Source organism: Carya illinoinensis, chromosome 9, assembly GCF_018687715.1.
Source record: "Carya illinoinensis cultivar Pawnee chromosome 9, C.illinoinensisPawnee_v1, whole genome shotgun sequence".
NCBI classification, from domain to species: Eukaryota; Viridiplantae; Streptophyta; class Magnoliopsida; order Fagales; family Juglandaceae; genus Carya; species Carya illinoinensis.
In genome coordinates, this window is record NC_056760.1 from 37,481,989 (window position 1) to 37,503,658 (window position 21,670).

Genomic DNA, 21,670 nt, shown 5'->3' on the forward strand with positions numbered 1-21,670 from the left:
CAATATGAATAGGACGTGGTATAAGGACGAACCATATGTGTTGGCATGCCAGGCTTCCCAGTGTTTTTACATTAGGGATATCAGGGCGAAAGGGAACTGGTATGTTGTGCAGAAGTACAATAATAGGAATGTGTATGATATTCCTCCAGTGCAGAGGGTTTTAGATAGTAATGATGGCAAATCAAGTGACGATGATGCCTATCAAGAGAATGAGTCCCCATATGACTATCCACTTTTGCATTGTGATGCATGTCCAGTGTTAACTCCACTTAGTAGGAATGATATAGAACCTACCCATATTGATGCACGAGACTGCGTGGACCCGGGTGGTCCAACCAGAAATTCACCAGATTTTATTGATGATGGCATGGTTTCATCTGGTTCTGGAGATGCTTATGGTGATTGGGAAGACTCAGATGAGGAGGACCCATCCACCGAGGAAGAGTCTAACTCAGAATAATCAACTGCCAACATATTGATATTAGGTGAATTCTCAATGTTTTACCATATGAATACCCTAATATTTTGAATTCTCAAGGTTGTTCCATCGGCCGCCAATTTGTTATAAGCATGCACTTGCATTTGACTTGATATTGTCACAACCCGAGCAACAACAATAAATTTAATGTTAGGGTACTGAATTTTCGATACTCGACAAGTCTTATTAGTTTAATGAGGTTATATTATTGGAGTGTGAGATTATATTTGTTCACTACACAGGGATAGATTGATAATTGTTTTCTATTATTCCATCTCAGGTCGGGCGAATGAGTGACAACTGGGGATAGTGTTCTTAAAAAACTAACGCAATCCCATCTCAACATTAGGCGTTAACGAGGAGCATGAACGGCCGAGGTACATATTCTGACATGCTTTGGCATATAAAATATGCTCTAGATATGATCCTAACACAAATGAAATGTTGCTTAAATGCAGGCGAGGTAGTGGGAGCTAGTGGCCGCGGTCGATCCAGAGGCCGAGCATTCCGTGGTAGAAGATTGGTGCCTTATTCATGCCGAGCTCGGCGGCCTCGGGGTGCTCAGATTAGTTCATACCATTCACCAGAAGACGTGGATGAGGCCAGCTCAGATGACTCTACCCAACCCCCAAGCCATCCATGGGAGCCACCGTGTGCGGCCACAACACTGGTGGCCGAGCCTGACAGTGTCACCTCACCCATTATCAGGCCGGAGCCTGATAGAGTTCAAATCGGTATAGAAAAAATAGTGTCTATTTTATATTACCATTTGAAATAAACATATTTTGGTCTTGGCATATATTTGTAAATTCCATCAGAACCTCACTTTCCTAATACTGTTATTATTTCATACAGGTGTGAATGCCTCCACGGAGCCTAACAGAGTGCCGTCACCCAATCTAGAGGCAGAGCCTGCTAGAGTTCAAACTAGTATAGTCCACATTCAAGCATCTTTTTTTCACATATTGAATATACATATCATGGTGGTTACAATAGGAATGCTGCATTAAACTAAAAGTAACTAGATTGACATATTGTTATTATGTCATATAGGTGTGGACATCCCCACAGAGCCTAACTTAGTGACCTCACCCAATATAGAGGCAGAGCCTGCTAGTTGCCAAATCGGTATGGTTCATATATGTGTGACATAAAAAATATAAAATATATATATATATATATATATATATATGTTACATGGTGTTACAATAAAGTTAATAATAATACATTAGCCTCCTAACCATATATTATTATTTTTTATGTATATACAGGTGAGGACATCCCCACGGAGCCTGTAGTGAATCAGGCGCAGAGGAGACGTAGACGTGGGCCAGCCAAGTGTACTGAATTTGAGAAATTGCGAAAACATGGAAAGGTGCTGTTGAAGATAAACAATGGAGAAACAGCACCATGTTGTTCAAACGCCAACATGTTTACTACACGATTAACATGGATAGTCAAACATCATTGTGATATGAGTTATCCAAGATGGAGTGATGTTCCCCAAGCACATAAGGATGAGTTAATCGATCGTGTTCGGGTAAGACTTTTCCACTTCCATTTTGGTGGGTTTTCCGTGGTTGTAGTTTAATTGATTTGTTCTATACTTTTGATTACATATGTAAGGTGATTTTGAACTTGATTGGGAATTAGAGAACCATCGATTGACAGTAACGAAACAGCTTCGGAAGCGCTTTAATGCATTCCACCATGAATTGCATAGGATATATTTATCATATCCCAGCCACGATGAAGCATTGGCTAATGGCACTGTTCTAGTCAGCCCCCTTGTTTGGGTGAAGCTATGTGGTAGATGGGGTAGCGAAACATTCAAGGTATGTGTCAAGGGTGGTCAATAACCCATTAAATCTAGTTGGTTAATGTATCACTTAATTTCTTGGATGTTTGTCTTTGTTATATTGTAATGCTTACATTTAATGGGTTTTTCATGGTAGAAAATTTCTACAAAAAATCGGGAGAATAGGAAGAGGCTGGTTATTAACCACACAGCCGGTCGCAAATCTTTTGTGTGGATTCTTGAAGAGAAGATATGGGATTTAGGCTGTTTAACTTGACATTATCAAATTTCCCACAGTTCTTTTCATGTTAGCGTTATAACATTTAGTACACGTATGGTATAGCATTTACTCGTTACGCTAATAAATACCAGGATTAAGCTACCAATCCCGGTGCTGAAATATGTTGTGCCAGATTTCCTGACTGTGTGTTATATATACACATTCCACACACATGTAGAGGGCTGAATCAGGGAATTTGGTAGACTTTTTCAAGGAAACCCACTGGTCCAAGAAGAATTCAAAATTTTTATCACCTGCCACTGAAGACAAATATGTGAGTAAATTCCTAGATAACTAAAATTTGTTAACTGCAATGCATGCTGAATTTATTTATATGAATAAATAAATTCCTTATAACTTTTGACCTCAAGATATTTAATCGATTTATTGTGCTGTATTTCAGAAGGATATGGTTGGAAGGTTGGATAATCTAGAACCAGAGCAACGGACTGACGAAACGGTAGCGGTTGTGTTCAGAGAAGTGCTTGGTCATAGACCAGGTTATTCAAGAGGACTAGGAGAGATGGTAATCCCAGAGTCTACGAGACAACGTTCACTGGCAGGAGAGAAAGAGTACTTAGCTTTAATTGAGAAACATAAGAAAGATGCTGAATCTTCCAAGAGTGAGATGGAGGCAATGAAGGCGAACATGCAACTCTTGTTGGAGAGACAAGCGGAAACTGACCGCCTATTGAGGGCCTTCTTCGCTGCTAACCCGTCAGCCAGTGAGTCTCATCGAGAGACTCAATGAGCGGGGTATTGTGATAAAAAATTGGAAAGGTTTTTTGTGGCATTTTGGCTGCATTTTTTTGTTGTCTCAATGGTGGATTGACAATATATATATATATCCAATGGAAGGTTATATGTATATGTTTTGTGGGAGGAAGCTGGCAGCGGGTAAAGTTTGAGTTTTTTGGGCCCTATGATTTATAACTAAATATATATGTAGTTCGGGCTACCTACATGAGGGGAAGATTATGCTAAGTGGTAATATCATACAGGTAAACATACCCTTTCCACTAACTTTATACTTATGGCTGTATGTAGTGGCATGCTTACGGACCTTACTACTTATTGTATTCATTAAAACATTGGGATAAACTTATGGATTGATAACTTCTTGTTCAGGATACGTAATACGGTGTATGTACGAATCAGCGATTGGAACGGGTCACTTTTTGCAACTGCACTCCAACTTTCCTTGGCATGCTCGTATGTTCGATGAGAGTTGGGACTGTGTGATGATGTACAAACTAGCGTATGTGTCATCATGCAGAAATTCACAGGAGGATGAACGAACAGGTGATGTCTTCAAACCATTTCTTAAGTTTGATTTCGGAGATTCTACATCCAAGACGTGAACTTGAGAAAATATAATTTTAATAGGAAGATCTATTGATTTAGGGTGATTATTATTGTTAGGAAAGGGTATGGGTGATTATTGTCTATAACATGCTATATAAATGGTGGAACAACTCATATTTGTTCATAAAGGTATATTCAGCATCTTAGTACTGACAATTTACTGAAGCTGTACATCTTAGACCGTGTCTCTTTCTCCCAATATTTAGGTATGCAAACTGTCCAAATTTGTGGTTAAACTTAATGCGGGTTTCAGATTTTTGGTAAACGTTTGGGTACAATTCAGGTAATACTTTTTTAACTTTTGCTTATAGGACATTGGAGCAACGGTTTAGATGTTTCAGAAGCGGGTTATTGGGTTTGGGGCGCAGCTGTCAATTACCTCGAGTGATTATGCTGGTAAATACCATTTACGGCATTGTGTTATTTTTAATATGTTAGTTCAGATTTATGCTATGTATCCCCTATTCAATCATAACTCTACTAATAGGCCGGAGAACTGTGTGGAGGCAGAAATTATACGTAAACTTTCCCAGATAACTAATCCAGTTATCTGGGAAAGTCCAAGGGAATCATAAGGAGAACTTGTCTATTGGATACCTAATGCAAAGAATTTTAAAATAAATAAATACCATTAATGACAAGTACTGTAATTATCAGTAGTATTCTTCAGTTTTATACAAACATATGAATGTTTTGGCTGAGCGTGGAAAACATGCACATAAGACAGGACAACCAGATAAAAACTCAGTTTAGATGCTCTATCGGCCTAGAACATTCCATTCGATGCCCATTCTAGACATGCAGTAAAGGCCTTATCTTGAATGTAGTTGCTTATACAAAATCATACATGTCATAGTAAGCACCTCCAAACATGTCTACACTGCATTATCTTCAATTTCTATATTTATACAATTTCTCTAATGTCTAATATGAGGTGGATATTGAGATAAGTACCATTGTATTAATTACATGAGCTTGATCACTTGTTTACTTCACCATTTTAATGTTTGGTGTAATAAGTTATATATAAACTTATAGTTTGGTAAGTAGAAATCGCGTTTGTAGACAACTGCGACAAATTCTTAGGCGCAGTAGAAATCGCACCGAGTAATGATATTTGGATTCATTTTTGGGTTTTTTGCGAATGAAAATTGAGGCAATGGTACCATTCAATGGTTTCATGCACGGGAATTTAAAATGTAGGGAGCTAGAGATGTTGATGGATGGGTGCTTGTGATCTTCATCAAAGAGAGGGGATTGGGACTTAAGAAAATAATATTCATATATAACAGGAGGGTTAGAGACTTTAGAACGTTTCGCAAAGCCCTTAGCTAGTACATGAATATGTGAGAGAGAGAGAGAGAGAGAGTAGATGATCTGAAACTGAACTGCCAGACTGATAGAATATCCACAACTACAAGAAAACGATTAATGGGGGCGAAATAGTACTAGTTATTCATGGATGATGATAATGAGAGATCTATGACGTTGGTCATTGATGAATTATAATGAAATAACATCTACTGTAGTACCTTTAGCGCAGAAAATTGGACTAGAATATATAGGCTTGGAATTGTGGATTCCATTTTTATTCTCTCTTCAATTTATACAAAGGTATATACAGATTAGTTTAAATTATGCAGTACTGTACGTTTAAGTGCTTTAGGAAAAAAAGAAGAGTGTATATATAAACGGGTCTCAAGTAGGAGAGATATATACACATTAATATACCCAATTCTAAGGTTCCTTATTCCTACAGTAAAGCAAAAGAAGAGGGCAAGTGGGCACAGCCCCACCAGCAGCTCTATAATAGCTTAATGGAAGGCTCAAAGTACATAATATTATGCTAGCATTTGATAGCTTGCTGTAATGTTTATATAAGTAACTTATAGGCAAGTAAGTAGACATAAGTGATCTTCCCACAAGACTTTTGGTTTAATGCTGTATACAATGTAACAATAACATTTTCCAAATGCTGACAGTAAATATGCAGAGGCTGTGTACAAAACAAATTATAATATTTATATAATGTGCTTTTTGTGCCATTACAAAGTTTCATGTACTGAAAATTGAATTTTTATGTTCCAAACAGATTTATCTTTGTTTGCACGATGCAGAAGATAGTGGAAGGGGTATAGATCTGATTTGGACAGTTTTCAGTGCAGCAAAGTTGTGGATGTTCCAGCCACAAAGGTGTCTTCAATAATGATCTAAGCTTCCATAGCATCTGAACCTGCTGACAATGTTGTTTATTGAGAGTGTGAGAAAGATACTATCCATATGTAACCATGCAGTGACATGTCATATTAATTGCTCCTCTTTATAGTTCACTACCTTCCATTAATGTCCTATGGCCAATGAATCTATTTGGTAAAAGATTCAGTACAATGTTGTATTGGATGAGTATGGTTGTTAAATTATAGAACAATGTTGTATTGGATGATTAGTATGGTTGTCAAATGCCAAGTTATATTTGGATGAATGTATGTTTTTAGTTATGATAGATATGCACTATTGTAGTATTTGAGAAAAGTGTGAGTGAGTGGAGCAGCCTATTCAATTAGGTACCCAAAAATACATGTGAAGCAAACGTACGGTGCAGTACTCATCCAAGATTTATTGCAGCGCTTCCATACACTGGTAAAAAAATATGAGGCTGAAAATTATTTCCAGCGCTACATAAGCGCTGGTTTTAATCGCAACAATAGTTATTTTTTTCCTTGCAGCGTAACACACACCGCTGGGTTTACTACAGGAAATTCAGCAGTTTAATTCCCAGCACAACATAGACCACTTCAAAATCTCTACTCAAGTACTTTTGGGCATTTTTTCAGCGCTGTATCACGCTGCGAATAAGATAGTTTTTAGCGTCCTTTCCAAACGCTGTAAGAAATCAAACCTATACACAGCGTTATTTAGGATCGCTATAAATAATTATTATTTATTCCAGCGATTTTTATCTTATTTACGGCAATTTTATAACGCTGTAAATTGTTTTAATCAGCGATTGTTTGGCGTGGATGGAAGGATAATCATGGCGAATTTTTTGGTAATTGCAGCGCTTAAAATCGCTGTAAATAGTTGTTTATTTACAGCGAATTTTCTATATCGCTGAAAAAATTTAAAAGTGAGTATACAATTGTGACTACTATCCGGCGCAGTAGAAATCGCTGTGAATAAATATTTCTAGCGATATATGATAGTTTTTGCGACTATTTTGAGCGCTGTAAATGACCCTTTTTCTTGTAGTGATTCTGTAGCTGGGGTTGGAGTGGTCTTGAGGAATCATAATGGGGAGGTTGTCGTGGCTTGTTCTAAGGTAGAGAAAGAGGTCTCCTCTGTTGAGTTTATTGAGGCAGTTGCGCTTCTTAAAGGTTTACAGTTGTGTGTTCAATGGGGTGTATCAAAGCTTATACTTGAAACCGACTGTTTGATTTTGGTTAATGCTTTGAATGAAAATTCTGAATGTTTAACAGATTTTGCTTTTATTCTTCAAGACATACGAAGACTAATGGCGGCCTTCCAAGAAGTTAAAGTGGTGCAAGTCAACCGTTTAGGCAATTTGGTGGCTCATCTGCTAGCAAGACATGCTTGGTTGATTGATGATATTTGTATGTGGTGGGATTTTTGTCCTTCTTTTATTAGTCAAGCTATATGGCTTGATCAACTTGCTATTTGTAAGGATCTTTGAGTTTATGAAAGGAAAGTCTGATTATCAAAAAAAAAAAAAAAAATGATAGAATTATAATTTTTTTTAAATTCCATTTCACCTTATTTTAAAGGCGAAAGGATTTCATGAGAAAAGTATCGATCGATCCTCACTTCTCAATAGTCACTTTTCTTGGAGTGATTGGACAATTCATCGTGGTGTTTTTGGATATAATATTAATCTTATAAAATTATCCAATTTGGATGCGTTTAAGCAATAAAATTCACATGCTTGTGAGAATCTATTAAGTTATTTAACACTAATTTATTAAGTGAAAACTCATATCCACCTCACCCTATATTTTTAAAAATTAAATATATTATATATAATTTTTTTAGTCATTAATTATGATCCTCTCGTTATCTCCTCATACGACATGAGACATATTTTTAAATATATTCTCTAAAATCCAACTATTTTACGACAATTTGCGTATGTTCACGTTCCAAAGGAATTAAGAATAGATATTCATCTCATAGAGTCAAAGCTGTCACATTATATATGCATCTTAAACGTCCATATTGGACCCTTAAGTTAGTATGACGTTTACATCAAATGGATAACATTATTAATTGGGATCGAAGTTCTTGCATATTGGAAATATGATTTAGGAAGACAATATACAGTCATCATATAATAGGCTTAAAATTGTGGTGACACATATTTCATGTAGGCTATTTAGGCATTCAAAAAGTTTATGTGTAATTACTTTTACGTATTTTTTGCGTACTCCACTAATGTAATTGGCTGCGTAACTTTTTTTTAATATAAAATAACTTATTTGACCTATTATATCAGTAGAACGCACAAAGAATATATAAAAATAACTGTATGTAACAGAACTCGGATAAATTTTCTATTAAAATGGGGATCAGCTGTTTTATTTTAAAGAAATATTGATTGAGAAGGCCGCTAGCTAGGTTTTATTTGGTTAAAGATGTAAAATGGAGGAAAAAGTCAAATGAATATAAAATTAATTTATAATTTGTAATTAATGAATTAAAAAAAACTTCAATTTATATACAAATTTTATTTCCAATCATTTTTAATTTGATTTTTAAATATTTTCGAAGCAATTATTCTAGACATTGCTAAAAAATATAAACCAAATTTTTGTCAGATTTATTAAGATTCCGACAAATATATTCAGAGTTAAATATTATTGAAAATACAAGAGCTAGGGATCGATGGATCATGTCCGAATCAAACTCCGTATCTTGCATGTTAGTTGGTTAGAGGTGATAATTGAGATTGGGATTTGACATTCCACTGGTAACCCAATGCATTCATTGAATTTCATTAAAGAACATTAATGTCTAATGCCTTTGTTAATTGTAAATTGTTAATTATTGCTTAAATAAATATTCATAAGTTTCCATGCATGTACACGAATCACGAACTGAAGCACAGAGACTTGCGATTTCCTGGCTTGCGCTATAAGAAATCTGGGTTTTTCCAGTGCCTAAAATCGTCGCAATAAGTTCCAAATTCTCTGTATTTTCTAAGTCTAAGTGATTTTAAGTTAGCTGTATTAGCTTGGGGTCACCCCCATCATAGCCGATCGATTTATTACAGCAATAACGCTTTCTTTACTTTGACATGATCGTTTCTTCTCTAAAATTTTTCTTTACCTGCCTTGGTTTCTAAATTCCTTACAAACTTCAATACTTGCCCCGTTGAGAGTAACTATGATGAAAACAATTTGTGATGAAAATAAATTCATTTTAATAAGAAATATGTGATATATTATATGATAAGTGAGCGTAAGTGGTGTATGAGATCTCACATTATTTGAAAATGATAAATTCTTTCTCTTTATAATATTTTAATGTTTTCAGTTGTATTATTGATTAGTTCTTTTAAAATATAAACTATATATATGGACTTGGGTCTTCTATTGAGACTTTACAAAATAATCATTTTAATAAAAAATAACTTGTCACAAATAAATAGTTTTCAATTTTGTAATGTTCCCACAATTAATCTTTGCATATACCTTTTGTTTTCTCCTTACTCTTTATTTTTCTTCCTGTTAGCTAGGTTAGGATAACTTCTTTCATCCATTACCATTCAACCACCAAAAGATCAAACCCACTAGATCAGACCAATGTGCTCTCTGGCCAAATATCGACCTTCAAAATTCATATATATGGAAGCATGCACCACCAAAAGATTGACACATGAAACTCACGTACTGTACTCTTGAACATGCTTGAGTTTCAGGCACCACCGGATATTTGGACCTCCAAGTACTACCATACGCCATCAAAAGATGGACTTCTTGCCTCACTCTACTCCACCCTGGCCGACATGTCAGCCCCAGGTCATGTCATCGACGCCCCAAAAGTGTTCTCAGTGATGAGTCAATCATGTAGTCGCTAATCTGAGGCATCCAATTTAGCTATATATATATATATATAGTAAACTTTCAACTTTACCCAACTGATAATTCAAAAGAAAAAGAAAAAGATATGGAGATTTCCATCAACAGAACTGGAAGAGTACTGTAATGTCTCTGTCTTGAGTGCTGTCCCTCCCAAACGACATTCAAAGGGTCCACTACTATCAAAGAGTCTCTTTAGCAGCCCTCTCCTTGTTAATAGAACATGGGCCACAAGAGTCCAACAGCTTATTAGATTTGTTGTCTTTCATTCTTTTGTTTTGTTTTAATACATTAATCTTGATTAAGAATGAACCTTACTTGTTCATTGAATCAATTGCTAACATCCTATATCATTCACCTATAATATTCAGCCTTTATATATAATGGTTGAACATGGCCGAGATCATCATGTCCCAAAGGAATACTAATGGACCAGTCCTACATAAACCACCATCTATGTTAATTTCTTGTTTTGAAATCATATACGTATAGAAATGATATTTGCAGTCGTGATTATACAACCGAGACGCAGTCTCTTTTAAAAAAAGTAAATTAATACGGAACCTATATGAAAAAAAAAATTAAATTTTTTAATCGTGAATTTCAATCTTTCTCAAAATGATTGCACAATATTTACACATTCTACGATTCTAACATTACTCAAATATATATATATATATATAATCGCTATTGCTCTAGTCAAAAAAGTACAATTATAGTATGTTAGGTCGATATCTGTCCACGTGTACAGCGTACAATTATAGATCATGATCTGTTAATTGTGCACCTAAAGCATGCGTACTGATCTTTGGCACCAAAAACATAAAGTTCGATTTCAAAATGAAACCTTAAGATGATTTTAGACTAATTATTTACCATGAAAATGATTATTAATTTATAACGAGAGAGTAGACACAATTTGATTTTTTTTTTGTTTGCACAGTAAATAACTGCTCATGACAAATAATTAAGCATTTTTCTTATATTATAGAACTTGTTTAATATGTGATCAGTGATCATGAGTTTTGGTGATCTAACATTTCGGTCAGTACCACATCAAGATCATGAAAATTGTTTTTTTTTTTTTTTTCCATTAATAAACGAACAAATATCACAAATAAAAGTCATCGATAGAGCCCGGCGTAGAAATTGAAACAGATGGGGATCGGACCCCATATGGGTACGTATACCAGCAACATATTTCATCAAAATGTATTGGAAACCGCAAATCGACGGCCTATCCTCTTTTTGATGTTAATGATCATTATCTTTCTCAACTACTGGTACTAGCTAGTACTGCAGTTGCACGTTCCCATGAATCACTTTCCCGTACAACCTTTGTACCAAGTAGCAAGACTTAAACCAAAGTTCAAAAGGCCATGGAAGCGAAACTCGATCCCATCGATGCTATCGACGTCGACCCTCGATCGCATGCGTCTCTAGGACTAAAATACACCTCCCTTTCTGACTTTCTAGATGTTTTTTTCATTCTTTTTCGTAATAGGATTGGAAGACACCTCCTCCCTGTTAGAAAAAATGTAGGCATGACGAAGGCGATGCCTCCCTTAAGGTTTCTCTTGACCTGATCATCGTCAGGCATATCGGGTTAGGTTTTAGGAATGATCTGTCGAATCTAAGTACCAATGGATGAAGGCCAGACAGACTAGACGACAAGTTGGTCATGACACTTAGCTCAATGCCATTGGTCTCTCTTTCGACTCCAAGAAACCCTCCATTACTATAATCCTAAGTAATCTTTTTGGACGTTGAACTTAGTCTGCGTTTATGGGCTGAGAGGCACATTGTCTGACACACAAGCACTTTTATCGTCACTAAAAATGGATATGATTGGATTGCTATATACAGATTTTCTGCATAAACACTCCTCAACTCTCAAGCTAAAGTTGACCGTAGCATAAGGACTTGGCACGTGTACGAAAAGGCTGATCCAGTTTGATTATATTGGGTTTAATAAAGGGTCTATTCCACAATATATAGTCACTTAACACATGTTAACGTTTTAAGAATGCTAGCTTTGCCTTTCCTACGACAGGACGTTTTATATTTTACAGGTGCAGGGGTAGAAACAGATCACCACCCAAAGATGTAATTTTCATAACACTAAGTGGCATCCTTTTTAGTTATTTTTTATTTTTTGTATGATGATATTAAGATCTTTACCAAGATTTTAGGTTGGTAACAAGGAAATATGGCCAACTTTGTAGTCAGTATTTGCTGCTACTAGCTCCACCTGATGAATAGACATGTTTTAATTAATCGGAATGTAAAACACACACGCACAGTACTAGAGGTTAGCTGAGAACGTTATTTAAAAAAAAAAAAAAAGGTTATATATTTCTAAGTTGTTTTATTGACTAATCCTATTAGGGGTGAAACCCGCACCCGAACATTGGTGCTCTTGTCTCATCCCCTGCCTCTAGGCCGGGGGGAATTGGGGGCAGTTTGGACCCCTGAACCTTAGCACCAACCCTGGAATGTTGGGGGTGGATTAGTCCCCATAGTTGTCTACCCCATCTCGTCCACCACCCACCCACCCACAACGAAACACAATTGAAAAATAACAATAAAATAAAAAATCAATCCTGATTTTTCAACAAATATACAGATCTATCATCCAATAACAAATACATGAAGTTACAAACACGCAAAAATTGAAAAAAAATAATCGTGACCTTTTGCTCCAGCAAGACCACGGCGTAACCTTGAGTTTGAGCAAAGAACCACGGCCATGAATGTTCGTGGGTCTCCTCGCAAACCTACGGCCATTTATGACCTCAGACTGTGGATGTCTCATATATAGTCACAAGCTTCAAGAAGAAAAAATAAAGGAGAAGAAGTTGAAATGAAAAATAACATGAAGAGAAAGTTTGGATAGTGAGTTGAGATGAGATTAAAATTGAATAAAATATTACTAATATATTATTTTTTTTAATATTATTTTTATTTGGAGATTTGAAAATATTGAATTGTTTATAGTATTTTATTTAAAAATTTGATAAATTTATAATGATGAGATGAGATGAGTTGAAATGATTTCTTATTACAGAAACGTATTGTTTGTATTTCTCATTAAATTTAATGAATTTACATGAGGCTCTTATATACATGTCAGCTAGAGTTTCTGTACAATGCTGCAATGCAGTAGGTGCTAGAATATTCTATGCTAGACTTGGGTTTGTTACGACAATGTGTTGTTGCCACATACAAAGATTGAGGTGCGTTGTGCTTGCATTTTGTTACATGACAGCAGTGGAATCTTTGCAATGCAGGGCTCATGAGTTGGCCATAATGGGAGAGACGTTTTTAGCCTTGACATCCCCCCTCAAATCAAGGTGCAAAGGCTGCAACCGTAGGCTTGAACACAGAGAATAAAAACAAGCAGCAGACAATGGTTTAGTCAATAGATCAGTAAGTTGGTCATTTTCTAAAATAAAATTGACATGCTGTGATTTGTTGAGAACCCAATCATGAACAAAGTGAAAATTGATCTCGACGTGCTTTGTTCGTGCATGAAAAATAAGATTGGATGAGAGGTAAGTGGCACCCAAATTATCACAATAGAGAAGAGGTACCCGAGTGAGTTTAATTCAAAGGTCCTTGCAGAGATGCTGGATCCAGATTACCTCTGTAGTAGCATTTGCTATGGCTTTGAATTCTGATTTTGCAGAAGATCTTGCCACAATATGTTGCTTCTTTGAAGACCAAGAAATGAGGCTATGACAAAAAAAGACACAATAGTTGCTAGTTTAACGTCTATTGTTAGGGCATCCAACCCAATCGGCATCAGAGAATGCCGTAATGTTTGAAACAGGGGAAGCTGAAATTTGCAAACCAACATAAGATGTGTTTAAGGTACCTCAGGATGCGTTTAACAGCCTTCCAGTGTGGAATCCATGGGACATGCATGAATTGACAGACTTTTCCCCCTGCAAAAGCTAGGTATGGTCTTGTGAATGAGAGATATTACAGAGAACCCATTGTACTTCGATATAATGTAGGATCTTCAAACAAAATTTCCAGAAGATGCACTAAGCTTCTCTGAAGTTGACATTAGGGACTTAACAGGCTTAGCCAATTGCATATTTGTTCTTTGCAGCAAGTCAGTGATATACTTTTGCTGAGTAAGAAGAATACCATATGAATTAGGAGTAGCTTTGATGCCCAGAAAGTAGTGTAAAGTACCAAGATCAGTGATCGGGAAGTCTTGTCGCAATGAAGAGAGAAGGCTTGAAATGCACTGTGATGATGAACTAGTGATTAAGAGATCATCCACGTACACTAAGAGAAAGATAGTACTAAAACCAGAGAAGCTTATAGTACTAAAACCAGAGAAGCTTAAGAATAATGATGAATTTGCCAAAGATGTAATGAAACCCAATTCAAGTAGCTTTGCGCTCATGCGAGAATACCATGCCCTTGGTGATTGACGAAGACTATAGAGTGCTTTAGGTAACCAGCACACATAGGAAGGAAACTGAGACTAAGAAAACCCAGGGGGTTGAGCCATGTATACAGTCTCCATGAAAGGACCGTGCAAGAAGGCATTTTGCACATCAAACTGCCAAATTGGCCATCGATTTGTCACTGCCACTGCAAGAACAAGCCGAATTGTCATGGCTTTAACAACCGGACTGAAGGTCTCTTCGAAATCTATTTCAAATTTTTGAAGAAAACCTTAGGCAACAAGATGCGCCTTTCTTCTTTCAATGAAGCCATTTGATAGACGTTTGGTTCTAAACACCCACTTGCATGTAACAATGTTGTTGGCTTGTGATGGAAGTACTAAAGACTAGGTTTTATTGGCAAGGAGTGTATTGAATTCCTTGGCCATTGCTTCTCGCCATTTAGGATATTCTAAGTAATAGTATGGCAAATTGATATTTAGGAACACTATCGGATACTGTGAGCAGAGCCCGAGGAGGAGGCCATGTAATTGTCCCATCTTTGAATTTCGAAGGACGAAGGCTATTTGTTTGTGATTTCATTACTATTGAATGAGCATGTGGTGGATCATCAGAAGGTGACGAACTTTGTGGTGGTGATGAGTTCTGGGATGATTAGAAAGTCTGAGATGGTGATGAAATCTGAGATGAGAAAGAAGACGACGTGGAAGGAAGAATTAAGGGAGAAGGTGATGGGCTGAGAATTGAATTAAGAGAAGATTGGGCTAATGGAAGATAGAAATAGGGTAAGGCCATGTGAGTAGTAGTTGGGTTGGGTTGGGTTTTGGGTATTTCAGAAAAGGAAAATTTGGCCTCATTAAATTTAACATCATTGGAAGTGTGAACTCAACCCCTTTGTATGTGTTAACACAAAAAACCTCTAAGATTTGGACTGAAGCCCAGAAAAACACAAGGGACAAACTGGTATGAAAATTTCTGAGAATTGTATGAAATTGTTAAGGCCAACATTTGGCACCAAAGATCCGAAAAGAGTTATAATCTGGGTATTGTTGATGTAGAAGGAAATGGGGCGAAAAATTATTAAGTGAGGGAGAGGGGAATAGATTAATCAAATGCACGACATGGAGAAAAGCATAGTGCCAGAATGGGAGTGGAATCAATGCTTGAGCAAGTAAAGTAAGTCCAGTGTCGACTATATGTTGATGCTCACATTCGACAATGCCATTTTGAGTGTAAGTATGCAGACAAGTAATACGATGATTAATTTCACATGAGAATAAATAAGATGAAAAAGTTCAAAATTCTTCGTCCCAATCGGATTGGAATTTTTTTTGGAGAATAACCAAGTGTGACGAGAGAAGTCATCAACAAAACTTATATAATATTTATAACTAGAGTGTGATACATGTGGGGAAGGTCCCCCATAAGTCTAAAAATATAAGTGCAAAAAGGAAAGAAGATCCGTGACTCTATGTAGAGCTGGAATCCTATGAGACTTCGCCTTAGCACATGCATCACAAAAGATTGGAAACGAAGAAGGATCATAAGGCAGGTCATGCTGCTGGAGGATAGATCAGACAAACTTTATTGAAGGGTGGCCAAGCCGATGATGCCACATAGGAATGGAAAGTGAGTTGATATAGGAGGAAGGAGGGGCAAATGATGGCTTGAAGGAGTAGGGGCCATTACTTGTGGTCCCTTGAAGAAGAATGGTCCTCATGGAGCGATCCTTAATACAAAAAGAATAAGAATAGAATTCAAAATAGATGTTATTATCAAGGCATAGCTGTCGAACAGAGAGTAAATTCATTTGAAAAGATGGGACACATAGTATTTTGTTAAGAATGAAAGTAGAATGAGGAGTAGAGAAAGATGATGAACCCATGTGAGAAATAGACACGTTAGAGCCATCACCAACGTGCAATTGTTCATCACCATTATAATCCGCAACATGCACATTTAGTTTGAACAGATCACTAGTAACATGGTGTGTGCCCACAGTATCCAGATGCCAAGTTGCATCCCCAGGATAGTTGGATGAGTAGTTTGCCATGGCTGAAGGCACATTTGTATATGCTTGGTCAGACCGATAATAGCAAGTAACAACAAAATATCCAGGTTGATTATAGGCCTGAAAAATGACACGGTTGTCAATAGATTGAGAAAAATTGTTGTTGTTGTTACTTGAGTAGTTGCCGTGAGCTCCACCTCAAGAACGGCCTCCACTATGAGAACGATTGTTGTTTTGTCCTCCACGAGAACCTCTACCACATAAGGGAGAGGAAGGTTTGGCTGAGTAATTTTGCAGAGGCCTCATTGTTAATGAGGCTAGAGTCAAAGTGGTGGAGTATGCAAGCTTCATGAGCAAGCAAGTGCCCAAGAAGTTCTTCTGGAGAAACAGGTTAAAGGCGAGTGGCTACTAAGGTAACCAAACCATCATACTCAATACCAAGTCTAGCAGGAAGGTATGGCACAAATTCATCAAGGGGCAGGGGGCAACCTGCAACAACTGTGGTATCTGCAAGGGCTTTGGCTCATCGATAGTAGGTAGAGATGGAATATGTCCCCTTTTTTAAAGAGGCAAGTTGGAATTGGGATACGGAAGCGTAGGTGGATTCTAGGGACAGCCATACAATGCGAGCTACGGTGCAGCCAACAACTTAGCCCATTAGAGGTTTGGATAGAGATGAAAGTAGTGCAAACATCACTAATTGATCTTGTTGTAGCCATAGGTCATATGCAGGGTTGGGAGTATGATTTTCGAGCTCTGGTTTAGGGGCTTGGTAGGTGTCGTCAACGACCTTATAGAGACGCTGAGTGCATAGGTAAGGGACCAATTGAATCTTCCATAACAGGTAATTAATTGTCTGGGGTTAATTTGACAGAAATTGTATGAGAAAATATAAGGTTGAGGGAGGGAGGGCGAAGAAGACACAGGATTAGCCATGGATGTTAGTCCTTGTTGGCTCTCGATACCATGTTACATAAATGTATTGTTTGTATTTCTCATTGAATTAAATGAATTTACATGAGGACTAGCCAACAAAATGACGGCACTTTATATTTACAAGTTTTTTGAATATGTGTGTGTGTAACATTTTGGGCCAGACGGGAGCCCTGGCCTGTCCACCATGCTGGACAGGATGGGTGGGGTGGCAGTGCCTCACCTACCAACCTTATATCCAGTCACGTTAATTAGATAATTATTGTAAATCTTAGGGTAAATTGTAATTTAACACATATTACAAGTACAAGAACTTATACTCCCCATATCTACAAATTAATGATCAAGATTGTATTTAGTTATAAAGAAGCCGCCACACTTAATACTAATAGGATGTAGATTATATGTTATAGAACAACTATACACACACATATATATTACATCATTATCATACACTTATCTTATTGTGATGCAGTAGTATTGTCTATCAATTTTTAAACTTTTTTTAAAATAAAAGATGATCTAAAGGCGATAAAAAATAGAATTTTTTAAAGTAGCATATAAACTAGTATAATACGTAATGTTATTCATTGTTATGACAATACACATACAATTATTTTATAACTCATTTTACAATTAATCATTATAATCATGTCACTTAATAAAAAAAAAACAAAGCATAATTTTACATAACTATTCTTCACTTCAAATAAAGTTTAATTTAAAGCAACTGTAAAAAATTAAAAATTTATAATTTTCTTTGATGAGTGTGCAAAGGCAGTGAATTTTAAGGAAACTGAGGAATGAAGTGGAAGATCCTAGAAATTAAAGCAAAAAGTTAAAAACATTGAATAAACAAAATGCAGAGCTTGGCGCAGATCATACTTGGTTTCAATCGAAGCCACAGCCTATAATTGTATTGAATGAATTATTCAGAAGGCCACTAAATTTAAACGTACGAAGAAATTATTATTTTAATTTTAATTTTTATTTAATAGTTAAAAAAGTGATTATTAATAAAATTATATATTTTTAATTTTTTTAATGATTAAAATATTAAAAAATATTTTAAAAAAATAATAAAAAATAAAAATTTTAAATACATTAAAAGAAATGATAAGAGAACAGTCTATCATTACCGTGATAAGTTTGGTTTCTGATCTCCGGCATGCAAGGCAGCACGGTGCAGTCCGTTGACATGATTGAGTGACCCTAAATACTTTCGTGTCACATCAAGGTTTTAGCGTTGTGACCACCTTTTCTTTAATGTAATTTTCATTGTTTTTTAGTGTTTGATCCCTCCCTTTGTTGTATGTAAAACGTTCTGGGTACGTGCCAAAACGTATTTCCACTTGAACTCTTGCGTTTCTTGTTTTCTTTCTTTAAAAAAAAAAAAAAAAAAACAAAGAAAAATTGCTGCAGAAATGTGTCGTTTTTAAGGTTCACTTATTCCAAACAAATTAAGTATGAATTCCACACTTTGTATGATGAATAATGCAGTCCGAGAGTGATCCTTGTCCCTGTCCTGTTAGATGTAGATTTAACACATCATCTTGTCGATCAAGTATAATAGAAAGAAGACTCAATTATGATTAATAATAATCAAGAGATTTAAATTATAGATTATAACACAAGTAAGTTCCAAAAGATAAATTATTGAGTGGGATAACACCATTATCTATTAAGAATTATTATTCATGTTATACACCACATAACTCTCATTTTATTTTTATCTTATTACGTAAGATGTGTCACATTTATCACCATTATATGATAAACAATGATTATTTAACGGTAATAAATATGTCACATCTGATGATATTATGGTATATAGAATTTTCCTATCTAAAAGAGTTAACCAATTCTTTTAGTTTAAACATATAAAATATTTCCTCTAACTACCAATAAATTTATAATATCCTTATATATATTTTTATATTTGCAATATATTTTTATATACAATGAGATATAATTCCATCATATACACACAAAAAAAGGGGATCATATCATAAAAATATTTTCAAGATAGATTTTATGGAAGAGAATGAAAGAGAGGTGTTTTAGATGATTAACAATAGAAATGAATTTGCTTAATGGTAAAAGACAATGTAAAAGAAAATGAAATATAAATAATAAGACATTATTTATAGGATGAATAATACCCGCTACGTGTAGCAGATTTATTGTCACAAAAAATTATATTATATTTGTATATAAATAGATATCGTAAATATTAAAAGATACAAAAAAATATTTCAAATTTATTGATAATTAAAATAATATTTAAAATTAATAAATATTTAAATGAAATAAAAAGTAGAAGATAAATCAAAATATGATAAATGGTAAAAGTTGATATATAATTAAAATAAAAGAAATGGATTTTAACTATGCATTAAGAAGAAAATAAACAGAAACTATTGATTTAAAAATGAGAGAGTTGGCCAGCAACCCCATTCCGGAACAACTATGTTATTATGTTATACAATTCCGCACACAGCAATATTGCTGTCTCCTTCCAAATTTATTTTCTGTCACTTCCTTTGAATTTTGCGACAGTTATGGATCTTTGACATTTGATTTGCCTAAGACATCAAATTAAATGAAAAGGCCAATGGTTAGAACTGAAAGAAAAATTGACGGCTACGAATATTTTGGGAATTATAGAGAAAAAATAATAATTAATAATTAATAATAGAATAAAATAAATAAAAATAATAAATAAAATAATAATTTTAAATAATTTTTTTATTATTTAAAATAAAGTTAAATGTTTCTCAAAATGGAGTGGATTATTTTTATTTATCCGTACACAAATTCAAGAATACCTATTTACATATGTGTGAAGGTCGACAGCTAATGAGCTTTGCCCACCATTTTTACCCATTTTGTGACAACAGCATTTTGGTCAGCTATACTTAGCACTGATGGGGGTTAGAATGTGGAGTGAAAAATATGGTCTGCCCAAAATAGGGTTGTTTGTTGTGGAAGTAATGAGTTGGTGGCCATCAGAGCTATTAAATACGTATATCTCATGTGCGTTCCACTCTCCAGAGAGGTGGTTCAGTTCCATTGAAACACACTGTACACAGTTCGCAATATATATTATATTTCTTAGGAATTGTTTTTTTAATTATTTGAATAGGAATACTTTCGTAATTTTTATAAAAAAATAATATTTATAAAAAAATAATATTTATAATTATAGAGTGTGCATAATCTTTTTAAAAAAGTGAATAAATACGTAATTTATATGAAAAAAATTAATTTTTTAATAATAAATTCTATTATTTTTTTAAAACGATTATACGATATTTACGCATTTCATAATTATATACGGTATTGCTCTTTTTATAAATAAATTTGTTTCGTATTTTTATTCTTATTTAAGGGTTTTTAATGAAAAAGAGATATACATATATAGAGATTGACTGGAGAGATATTTCGAAGATGAACAATTAATATTGTAGAACTCAGTTTATGTACGTATCTTGTTTTTAATTGAAGCCCTCAAGTTGGAACATAATCTAAAGAAATGAAAATATTTTAATTATAAATAAATTATACAAAAATAAACTTATTAATTGAAGTAGTTTAATACGGTACTTTAGTCAAGAACATATGGCTTAGATGATATGAGATTCAGTCTCCATAAATAAGGTTTTGGGTTCGATCCTCTTCTCAAAATCTCTCAATAAAAAAAAATAAAAAAATTGATACTTTATATTGTAAATTATTTTTATTATAAAGTAGATCTAACGGATTCTATAAAACTACATTAATTTATAAATTTATTTTATATAATCCTTTTTATACCTTTAAAAATTTTGTTAAAAAAAAAAAAAAAACTTGATCTAAAGATTTAAGATCAAGATCTCCTCAAAGTTTTACTCAAACTTGTGGCCTCGAAGCTCCTATTCGACCTTTAGGACCTGAAATAAGATAGAAGTAAGCATAAAAAGTGAATTTTACAGTGTGAATTACTCATTTACTTCCATGTAAAATATTTGTACCAGTAACAATAAATATTAAATGACTATGAATTTACCTCTTTTCTATTTGAAAACTTTCAAATATAAATAATTTTGTTTGCACTTAAAAATAGTTTTTTTTTTTCAAATGAATTTAATTCTATACTATTTATGAAAAATATTATTAAATACTTAATTAATAATATAAAATTCAATTTTATCGCCCTCTCTTTTGCATAATGCATAAACTCGGACGAGAAGTCACTGTACTTGTCTTTTTTGGCGTACTACAACTATATACCCCGAAAGGGAACTTGA

General features: G+C 34.7%; 1 protein-coding gene and 1 long non-coding RNA gene across 2 annotated transcripts; both read left to right on the forward strand.

Annotated features, from left to right (window-relative positions):
- Window positions 1-842: 842 nt before the first annotated feature.
- On the forward strand, window positions 843-2,069 carry LOC122277064. Its single transcript, XM_043086948.1, has 5 exons — window positions 843-855; window positions 937-1,212; window positions 1,334-1,408; window positions 1,532-1,606; window positions 1,750-2,069. The coding sequence occupies exons 1-5, from the start codon at window positions 843-845 to the stop codon at window positions 2,067-2,069; spliced, it is 759 nt and encodes a 252-aa protein (XP_042942882.1).
- Window positions 2,070-3,413: 1,344 nt separating this feature from the next.
- On the forward strand, window positions 3,414-4,250 carry LOC122274959. Its single transcript, XR_006228468.1, has 3 exons — window positions 3,414-3,557; window positions 3,685-3,858; window positions 4,233-4,250. It is a non-coding gene; the product is annotated as an uncharacterized LOC122274959 (long non-coding RNA).
- The last annotated feature ends 17,420 nt before the right edge of the window (window positions 4,251-21,670 follow it).

What these genes read in the sequence shown, in the direction of transcription:
- LOC122277064 (XM_043086948.1), top strand. An exon ending in GCCTGATAGAGTTCAAATCG is followed by an intron (nt 1,213 to 1,333) that starts GTATAGAAAAAA and finishes TATTTCATACAG; the next exon opens with GTGTGAATGCCTCCACGGAG. An exon ending in GCCTGCTAGAGTTCAAACTA is followed by an intron (nt 1,409 to 1,531) that starts GTATAGTCCACA and finishes TATGTCATATAG; the next exon opens with GTGTGGACATCCCCACAGAG.